The 11,041-nt window shown below is 42.0% G+C and overlaps 1 protein-coding gene across 7 annotated transcripts in view; it reads left to right on the plus strand.

Annotated features, from left to right (window-relative positions):
• ACP3 (acid phosphatase 3) overlaps positions 1 to 10,626 on the plus strand; it is a 47,997-nt gene extending 37,371 nt beyond the window's left edge. For 2 of the 7 annotated variants that reach the window (XM_057739588.1, XM_057739587.1), the window contains exon 9: positions 9,721 to 10,626. In XM_057739588.1, the coding sequence (XP_057595571.1) occupies positions 9,721 to 10,015 (295 nt within the window). In that variant the 3' untranslated portion in view covers positions 10,016 to 10,626. The other 5 variants (XM_057739585.1, XM_057739589.1, XR_009054355.1 and 2 more) reach the window with 5 other exon arrangements.
• The last annotated feature ends 415 nt before the right edge of the window (positions 10,627 to 11,041 follow it).

Genomic DNA, 11,041 nt, shown 5'->3' on the forward strand with positions numbered 1-11,041 from the left:
CACCAGGGAGTACTTCGTAGAGATGTACTATCGGAATGAAACGCAGCACGAGCCACACCCCCTCACGCTGCCTGGCTGCACCCCCAGCTGCCCTCTGACCAAGTTTGCTGAGCTGGTTGCCCCTGTGATCCCCCAAGACTGGTCCGGGGAGTGTACCACGAGTGACAATGAAGGTACGGAGGACGCTGTGGATTAGGGTGCTCGTGCAGCTCTGCAGGGAGGGCAGAACACCCTTTCTCCAGGCAGATGGTGCTTTGAGAATATAAGCTGGCCTCACCCCCATATTTGAGGGAAATAGGATATGGGCAATAATCGTATGTTTCAGAGACCTCAACTTCAGGCAACTCCTACCTCTTGACCTGGCCCTGCCCCTACCTGCCATAAACCTTGTCAACCTACATAAACCCAGGAGGCAGTAATCGCGCAGAAAGCATTTACTTGGGATCAGAGAATTGCAATTTGGGGAACATGGATCAAACTGGAACACAATTAGAAATGTAAGAACGCTCTGAGTATCTCCCAGAAAAAAAAACTTATTGGAATGTTGAAGTGTGGGTGTGATATCTGTTCTGAGGACAAAAGGAATGTGTAAGGCTTTGATTCTGGTATCTTCAGAAAACCTAAGCAAACTCACAGGTCCTGCTGGAACCACTTATTATAAAAGAAGAAATTGTATTCAAATAACACTCTTTAGAGTCCTATAGATTTGCCATGTGCAGACACAACACGCCTAGAGAACACCATGTGACATTAGCAGCACGAATAAAGATGAAACGGTTTCTAGAGATGGTTTCTACTGGTTGCCAGAGTTTAGAGCAAAGCCATTCTCTCCTAGTTGGTCATGGGATGCCTGATATAAGATATCAATTGAAAAAAAAAAGATATCAATTGTTGTGTTTATTTGTGTTACTTCCTTTCCAAGTAAATATTTGGCCTTGGGGCCATCATTTAACTATCCTTTCTCCTCCACACATGTAAGCCAAATGTAAAATAATGAATAAAGTCATTTTAGGAGGTTCAAAAGCATTCCTTTTATCATGCTTTTTTAAAAAAGTGTGTGTGTGTGTTTACTTAGAATTAAATTCCTGAAGGACAGATTTTAGGGACTCTATTTTTGTTTGGGGTTTTATTTTAATGTAACAAGAGGGAAAATACCCATGTCAATGTAAAGTAAAATGACTTGACTGGTTTAAATGAATGTTCTAAATTAAAAATGTATTTAGTTTGGACTTTGCTACTTCAGATAAAGGCTAAACTGATGGCTGGCTCTGCCTCATCTATTTAAGATGGAACTGGCTAAGAAAACAACCTCTAGAAATTTACAGTGCAGTGGGGAAGTAAAGAGGTACATATTACAAAGAGCAGCAAAGGTTATGAGTAAGGACTCCAGGGGTTGCTATGGGAATAAGAGTCACCTGAATTTGGAGGGAAGGAGGAAGTAAAGAGTGACAGGGTAGGCTTCTGACAAGGGTTGACAGCATATGGCATCAGTTTGGATGGAGGTTTCTTCTTTTTTTTTTTAATTAATGTTTTGACTTCATTGGGTCTTCGTTGCTTCACACGGCTCTCTCTGATTGGGGTGAGCAGGGGCTACTCTTCGTTGAGGTGCTTGGGCTTCTCATTGTGGTGGCTTCTCTTGTTGCAGAGCACGGGCTCTAGGTGCACGGGCTTCAGTGGTTGCAGCATGCAGGCTTCAGCAGTTGTGGCACGTGGGCTCAGTAGTTGTGGAGTGTGGGCTCTAGAGCACAGGTTCAGTAGTTGTGGCTCGTGGGCTTAGTTGCTCTGCGCATGTGGGATCTTCCTGGACCAGGGATCGAACCCATGTCCCCTGCATTGGCAGGCGGATTCTTAACCACTGCACCACCAGGGAGGTCCCGGATGAGGTTTCTTCTAATGGTGTGGTACAAGGTGCTAAAAAAGGCCTTTATCAAATGCACTAGCGGCTTGAAGCTGAAAAGGATAGGGGAGTTACTTGGCAGAAGATTCAGGGTCCAAAGAGATTCCCATAGGTTTCCTGCAAGGGGCAGTTTTAATGAGATAAAGTGTCATGTCCGCAGGAACAAGGATTTTTATTTGCGCTGTTCTCTCCTGCACTGGTTCTCAGCACCCAGAAGTGCCTGTGCCTGGCATGGATTAGTGCTCGATACATGTTTGCTCATGAATGTATAAATGAGTTACCTTTCCTCCCTGAACCTACTCTTTCTAGCTTGATGAGCAGTGATACCCAGTAACCTGGGATTATCAGGTCATCACTCTCTCCTTCATTCTCCACAGCCATCTCTCACCTCTTCTTATCAAATCTACCTGCAGTGCGTTTGTAGAATTCTTTTCCTCAAAACACCAACATCAACAATCCAATACCCAAGTAGAATGAAATGTAATTAAGCAGCAACCTACGTTAATAAAAAGAAAACTTAGGAACTGGTGTGCTGGAGCTGGCTCATGCAGATCTCAAGAGTGGAAAATATGCATCACTTCCCAACTCTGAGTTCAGTGACTTCACTTTGGCAGTTTGAAATTGGTCATGGTGTCATGCGAGAGGATTTTCATCACAGAAATCAGCATGAGCCACAAATTAGAGGTTTGTTGTTTTTTCAACCCAGTTTACCAGCACACCACTGGTGTTATCTCATAGAAAGTTTGTAACACAAGGTGGTCTCCAACAAAGTGAATTCAGTATTTAAACTTCTTTAAGGAAGAAGGATTGGATTTTTTTCTACATGGTCTCAAAGAGTGATGTGAGGGGCAGCAGGTAAACATTTCCGGAAGCCAGGTTATGTTCAATGTTGGGAGATCCCTGGGTCCAGAAGTGTCCATTGGGGTGGATGCTCACTTGTCTTGGCAGAGACTCTGTAGAGCAGGCTGAAGCACGGAAGGTGCAGGGGTTGAATGACTCTTTAGTAGGGCCACCAGATTTAGCAAATAAAAGTACAGGATGCCCAGATAAATTTGATAAATAGCTCTAAATGCTAAATTTTTATAATTTATTGAAAAAAGAAAAAAGCTGAATTCAAGATATTGACAGTGCCCTGAGAAAGCCAGTAGAGGAAGCAGTACAAAACCATGAACAGGACATATCCTGTATATACAGAATGCCTGACATCCCTACTCCTTAGGGTATTTCCATCCATGAAATTCTACTTATACCTATGAGCGCTGTTTTCACCTGGTGCTGGTAGACACAATTAACTTCATGCGCATAACAATTAAATTAACCAGAGCCTTTGCTGGGAAATTCATGTCTAAGTTCCATACTATGTTACTTGAAAAGAATAAAATTCTGTTTTTAGAAAATGCTGCTTTAATTCCAAAAGGTTACTAACACAGTCAGACTTTCTTCACTAGCTCTCTCCCAACCCCACCTTAGTCTCCAACTCCAGTTCTTTGGTACGAAAGAGATTTACTGGCAGGAAGTTCCAGTTTCCCCTCGTGATCTATGTAAAGCTGAGAATCTGTAGCACATAAACACATGCCCAAGATTTAAACATGAGCTTCTTACAGGCAGGATCCATACTGTTTTTCCTCTTGAATCTTCAGCCAGTAAGCAATGCCCAGAACCTGATGCCTTTAATCAATATTTGCTAATTGAATAAATGTTCTACCCTCCATACCTAGCTTGATTTCGTCATGGCTGGGCCCAGATGTCAGAAGCCTGGATCCCAGTTGTTCAATAAATGGGGGAGAGAAGCTATGAATGAGCCTCGAATGTAACTGCACTGTAAAGACCTGCTCATTGACCCACACAAATATATTCGTATGTTTATACCACTGTGTCTGTGTCTTTGGCCTCTGTTTCCAGCATAGTCACTTTGGCATTCTCCTGTTCCCCGATTGCTATGTAAGGCCCCTGTGCAATGATATCCCTTCCAGCACCCTTCCTCCCTCAGAGATGAGGCCATCTGATTACTACACCTTTTTCTCAACCTTGTTATTCCCATCAGTTTCCCGGGATATGTCTCATCATGCATTAGTGACATTGGTAACTTGCTTTGGTATACCCCAACTCACTCATCACCCCCACCCCTGCCCGCAACCTAGGCAGTTCTGACAGTCATAATAATGGCCCTCCCCATACCCTGCCCACTCCATGGATATCCACCCCTAGATCAAATCAACCACACAGCTTCTGCATTCTGATCTGCTGCGTGGAGCGGAATGAAACCAGCTATCACCATTTCAAAATATGAATGTGGACACTTCTAGTCCAACCGCAGCTGGATCTTTCCACACAGCGTGATAAACGTATTCACACTTGGCTCTTTCCCTGTTTTCTACAGGAAGGTCTTGTTGATTTTCCCAAACGTCTAATTCCACCTTGCCTTCTTTAGTTCTCATGAGATGTCACGAGAAGAGCAAAATAATCCACTAAGCACTCTTTTAAGTTCTCCTATCACTGCTTCAAAATATCTCAGTTGCTTTAAGCTGCCTTTCCTTCTGTCCGTCAGGAAACTGTGTTCCTCTCTCAGTAACCTAATTCCTCCCCGCAGGCATATGATCCCACCTCTACAGTCTGCTTGGACCTCGATGACTTTCCTGGTTAGCTTCATTTTCTTCCTGGGCTCTGGCTCTGTCCCCTCTGCTATGAAAATGTTCAAATCTCTCATCAAGAGCACCTTCAAGTGCCTGCTCCATCTCATTCTCTTCAATCCCAATTTTCTTTAACTAATAAGGTACATTCTTCAACTATTTCCTCCTCTCCCTCTCACTCCTGAACTATTCTGTAAAATGATATCCATCTTTCCTTCATCTCTTTTTTGAAATTTCCCCTTTGAAAGTCATCCATGCCTAATTCAGTGGCCTCTTTTCCTTTTCCTGTCAAAATCACATATCCCCATTTTACAGGGAAGAAAATAGAACCTCAGAAAAGAACCATGAGTGGTAGGATTGAGATTCAAGCCTATAACACTCTCCAATACCATATTTCTACTGCATCTTCTTTCCTTTCCATCCACACTGTCTTGTGAACTATTCCCCTAGGACAGATACCCCAAAATAGGATTAGTGAGCCAAAGTATATGAACATTTAGTAAACAATAGATATGTATTCAGTACCTATTATGTACTTGATATGTGCCTAGGTAGCAGGCATTAAGTTTGCTAAGGAAACAGCAGCAAGGCCAGAAAATTTTCCCCATGTGACTTGTAGACCTTGACGTGAGGGAGGGGAGGCAGGCAAGCACAGAGAGAGAATTCAACAAACTCAAATAATTAAGCATGGTGAGTACCATAATGAAGAACACGTGGGTAACTATAAAAACATACAGCAGAGGCAATTAGCCTGAGGCTAAGGGGTCAGAGAAGTCTTTTCACAGTGGGAGATGTTTAAACAAAAACCTGAAGGAGACAAGGAATTAAGCAGGTGAGTGGAAATGAGGAGAGAGGAGAATGTTATAGACAAACAGAGAAAAGACGTAAAGGCCAGGAGGCTAAAGACAGCATGTGGCATTTTAGGAACTGGAAAAAGTATGCCTAGTGAGAGTGCAAAGATGTTGGAGAGGCAGACATTAAGTGTCTCGTAAGTCAAGTTGAGTAGCTCTGGTTATTAAAAGGTTTTAGGCAGAGGACAGATGATGGGACTGGCCTCTGGTTTTAGAGAGACCTCTCTGGCTCCATTGGGGAGAATGGATTGAACAAAAGTGGGCCAGAGGGAAGGAGAACACTTGGGAGGCTGCTGAAATAATCCAAAGAAGCTGGTACAAGTGAAGGAGAAAAGCAAAAATATTCAAAGGGAGAAAAGAAGTAGAGTAGACAGGACTCAGGGGATTAATGGCACCAGGAAGAGGCTTTTGATACATATTGCCAAAATAGTTTCCCAAAAAGTAGTACCGATTCACATTGCCTTCTGCAGCTTTCACGTGTTCCAATAGAGTAGGACTTCTTGTCAGTCATAACCCTCACTAGACCTCTTTGCAGTAAGATACAATCACTCTTTCTCAGATTCCAGGACATTACTGTCAAACTCACAAAATCCTTTACAGTACAGGGGAGCACCTAATTTAAAAGATAAACATGAGGGAGAAGGAAAGAGAGAGAGAAAACCTCTTCTGAGTCTTCTCTTTGTTCTCAGAATTTTATTGAGTTTCTATTGGATTCGTAACTTCCACCAACCCCCTAAACGATGGTGTCCCAGGGCTCTGTCCCTGGTCTCCTCATTCCACAGTCACCATGAGGCAGAATTATCCAGGACTCTATCTTCTACTTCCCTAATCCTTATAGATATATATATCTATATATAGAATTCTAGACCTGTTTTTTCCAGCTGCCTACTGATCATCTCTACCAGGATAATAACCCATCTCAATTCTACATTTGACACAAATTTTATTATCTGCTCTACTCCAAATGGATCCTTTCTAATGAGCTTTTAATCTCACTTCACAGCCTAATCATCTTCTCATTTACCTAACCTAGAACCCATGGGGTGGCCTTGACCACAACGTCTCCTTTACCAGCATGTTTAGTTCATCACAAAGCCTGTCAATTCTACTTTAGGAGTATCTCTTGAATTCCCTCATCCGCATTCTCAGGGCCTCACTTCCAGTGCTCAGCCCTCAGTATCTTGTCAAAGGCATTGTAATAGCTATCAGGCTGAGAATATCTCCACCATCTTTTCTTCTTCCAGTTGTGTTTTTTTTAAAACACAAATTGGGCCATGTCACTTCCATGTGTAATCATTGCTGATGATTTCCACTTACCCCATGACAAGCCAGACCTTCTAGAACCTGAGCCTCAACCTGCATGTCTGGTCTCACCTTGCTACACCTATATTCCAGGCACCTGACACTGCTCATTATTTCCCAAAGACGCTCCCGTACAATGCATTCTGTCTCATGACCAAATGTTATTTACCTCAAAGGTCTGCTCAAATCTTCTCATTTTCTCAGAAGACTTTTCAAACTCTTTCTCTTCCAGCTAGAACACTTTGTGTTAATTTCAACTTTCTCTCTGTTCCAATGGCATCTCTTTCACATCTCTATTTTACTATTTATAGCACCATCTCATAATTATCTATATCTTGTTCTCACGTTAGATATTGATCTCCTCAAGAGCAGGGATTGTGAAACTCCAGAACCCAACACACAGCTGGCCTGCCATATGGTGTGTGCTCACAGCATGTCTAGGAAGGAACAAAGGAAGGGGAGAGAATGGGAAAATGTATGACAACATGGCCAAAAAAAGAGTTGAAAATAAATTTCCAAATACAGATAGTCAGCAATGGACATTAATTTTAAAGAACTGTTAGTCTCTTGCCTTCTTCCCTCATTTTCATTTAGTCCTTTCCTCTCTTCCTCAATTCTGTTTAGTTCCCTCCAACTTTACATTCACTCCATCAGCGGTGCTAATGGCACTGGTCCACCAAGATCTCATTGGATTAATATTCACCTTCTCATGATACTAAGAGGCATCCTGACATCATGAGAAAAACACTGAACTAAGAATTGAGAACTTATGAGTTCTGGATCATTCATTCTTTCCACAAATATTTCCTGAGCTCCTGCTATGTACCAGGTACTGTTCTAAGTGCTTGGGGTATGTTCATGGACAAAGAAGACAAAGGTTCCTGCCCTCATGTAGCGTACATTCTATTAAAGGGAAGGAGGGATAGATAACAAATAATAACATAATAAAGGAGTACTTTGGAAGGTGAAGATCACAAGTACCAAGTGGGGATGGGTGTGGGGAGAGGACATAGAGGTTACATTTTTCAATAGAAAGACCTTGTTGAGAAGATAAGATTTGAGCAAGGAAGGTGATGGAGTTACCTGGTGCAGGGATTTGTGAGAAGAGCATCTAGGCAGTGGTATCAACTATAGCAAAGGCAGTAAGGGGGAGAGTGCCTGGCGTGTTGGAGGAACAAGAAGGCCTGTGTGCCCAAAAGAGAGTAAGTGAAAAGGGAGGGTGTAGGAGAGGAAATCCAAGAGATTAATAAGGCCAGATGATATAAAGCCTCGTAAACTGTTATCACCAGGATTTTGGCTTTCATTCTGAGTGAGATGAGCATTCATTGCAGACTTCGTTTAGAACAGTGGCATGATTTGACTTGGCCATTTGGCTACTGTGTTGAAAACAGGTTGTAGGGGTGAAAGGATAGAAGCTAGGAACAAGTCGGAGGTCATGGTACTGATCCCATCAAAAGACGATGGTGGTTGGGAACTTCCCTGATGGCCCAGTGGTTAAGACTTCACCTTCTAATGCAGGGCATGTGGGTTTGATCCCCGGTCGGGGAGCTAAGATCCCACGTGCCTCGTGGCCAAAAAACCAAAATGTGAAACAGAAGCAATAGTGTAACAAATTCAATAAAGACGTTAAAAATGGTCCACATCAAAAAAAAAATCTTTAAAAAGAAAGATGATGATGGTTCAAATCAAACTGGTGGCTGAGAAGGGGAGGAATCATTGGTTTCTAGATATAGTTTTTGGTAGAACCAACAGGATTTCCTGACAGATTAGGTATAGGATGTTAGAGAAAGGGAGGAGTCAAGGGAGACTCCAAGATTTGGGGGCTGAGAGTCTAGAAGTAGGAAGTTTTCATCAACTGAGATGGGGGAGGCTGTGGGAAGAACAGATTTGGCAGGGGAGGGTGGTGGGGAGCAAGGGGACTGGGAGCTCAGTTTTGGACTTATTGAGACTGAAATGCCTATTAGATGTCCCAGGGAATGTAGTGAATAAACAGTTGGATATATGAGCCTTGAGGAGGAGGAAGATTTAAATTTGGAAGTCATTAGTGAGTAGATGGTTTTAAACTCATGAGACTTATAAGACTTCATGTATTTCAACCCAAATGCAGTTATCTGCTTAACCTTAGCCAAATTATCTAATCTCTCCACTTTTCAGTTTTTTTCACCTCTACAATGATAACGTTAGACTAAATAAGTAATTTTCAACTGTGTTCCATGGAGCACGAGGGTTCTGTAGACAGGGCTGCCAGGACCCGAAAGATGTTTGCTCTCCTATTGCCTAAGCCAACAAGCAATCCCATATTTTCACAATGAAAATCAGACATGCATTTAGAGATGGTGCAAGCTGATATTTATGATGTATATACTATAGCGGACTAGGGTGTGTGTTGGGTGGGAGGAGTAGCTTTCCAGATGAAATAATGAATAGCATCTCGTAAGAAACAACCGCATATACCTGCTTCATGACTGGTCAGCTATCAAAGGGGTATGTGTAAATAAAGGTAAAAAATAGCAATAGTACAGAGTTACCCGAAAAATGCTTACCATAGTCAACATGTGCTCAGAGTTTCATCTCTAAAAGATATTTACTGAAAATTAAATTCAAAGAGTAAAAGTTGACATTGCATTTCTTTTAGACCCAATTAATGATGGCAGTTGACTATTCAGAATTCCCTTTGTCCCTGACACCGTGAGCAGTTGATAATTTTAACTGTAGAAAAATGCGTGAAGTTATTGCTGAGAGAGGGCTTTCGAAATACTTTAGTCAGCTACCTCACTTTATAGGGGAAGAGCTGAGGCCCGAAGGTCAAAGGTCATGCTGGAACTGGAACCTAGGTCATTTCCTGCCTCTCAGTCCAGTGCTCTTTTCACCACATCATGCTGGTTTCATGGCTGCTTCAGAAATGCCTCTGAAATTTTACGTGAAGGCAGAAATCAGCACTGATGTGGGATCTTCATATTGTCCTAATCCATTAATTTTACGATCTTCCTGTTTTCCTAATGCATTATTTGATAACAATGTTCTTCCTATTTTCTCACAGTTGTGAGGACCATCCTTGCTGTTGTCTTTTGCCTGGTGGCTGGTGTCCTAGTGGTGCTGCTGTTTACCCTCATCCGCCACGGACCCTGCTGGCGGAGAGATGCCTATGGAAACATCTGAACAGATGGCTGAATAAGGGCACACATGCCAGGTCAACCCCCTGCGATGCAGCAGGTCTCAGTGATGAAGCATTCAAAGACCAGGCTTTCACCCTGTGGGCATCACCCTGCCTTTTGAGCCTGCCAACAGAAGAGTCTGAATTCACAGGGACAGCTGCTAGACCGACTGATGAATGAACACCCAGGTTACTTACGTCATCCTGGTGCAGGCTTCTCATTGGGCTAGAAGCAAGCTCTTCTGCCAAGGATAGTTGTATTCTCTGGCACAGATGTCCAGAAGAAGATAAGAAGTCAAACTCCAGTCAGCCTTTGGCCTTCAAAGAGCAAAAAGTTACAAGGGGTTGGGGGGGGAGTTGAGGGAGGGAGGGAATATGGGGATATGTGTATAAAAACAGATGATTGAACTTGGTGTACCCCCAAAAAAAATAATAAATAAATTTTAAAAAAAAGTTACAAGGGGTGACAAAGACATAGATCAAAGAAGATTGGATAATGGGAAAAATTAGACTAGAAGTAGTATGATATGAGATGATTCTTAAGAAAAAGGACTCAATCAGAAGGTATAAATAAATCCTTCTTTAACTCAAGTAAGTTTAATGCAAACATGCACACTAGTCTCTCTTCTTATTAAATGTCTTATGAAAGAATGTGACAATGTAGAAAATAAGTACTGGTATATTGCAACGGGAGGGGATATCTTTATAAAGTTTTATTCAATTTTTTATTGCAAGTAATTGTATCCAAAACAAACATAAATGCAAATAATAAAGAAGAGTATAAAGTACAAAGTAAAAGTTCTTCTTACCCACTTCCGATCATCAGCGGCAATGTTGTCAACAATATCTGGTTTCAGTTCTCCTAGCAACTAGCGTGAATTTTATGACTTGCTTTTATGCTATAAAATGTTTACACCTTTCACTGTTCTTATAACCCATGGAGTCCTCTTGTATTCTTTTTTCCCTTTCTTGAAGTTTTTTTTTTTTTTTTTTCCCCAAAGGTGCATGGGCTCTAAGCTTTCTGGTTCTAATATGTCTATATTATGCCCTCCTACTTACCTGTCAGTCAGCTGGCTATACATTTTCCTATTGAAAAATCATTTCCCTCAGAATTTGAATTCAGTATTCTGTTGTCTTCTAGCATATAAGCCTGCTGACAAGAAGTCTGATATCAAGGAAACTGTGTGTAGAACTTGAATTCCCTGGT

The sequence above is a fragment of the Hippopotamus amphibius genome, chromosome 6 (assembly GCF_030028045.1).
Source record: "Hippopotamus amphibius kiboko isolate mHipAmp2 chromosome 6, mHipAmp2.hap2, whole genome shotgun sequence".
Classification (NCBI taxonomy): Eukaryota; Metazoa; Chordata; class Mammalia; order Artiodactyla; family Hippopotamidae; genus Hippopotamus; species Hippopotamus amphibius.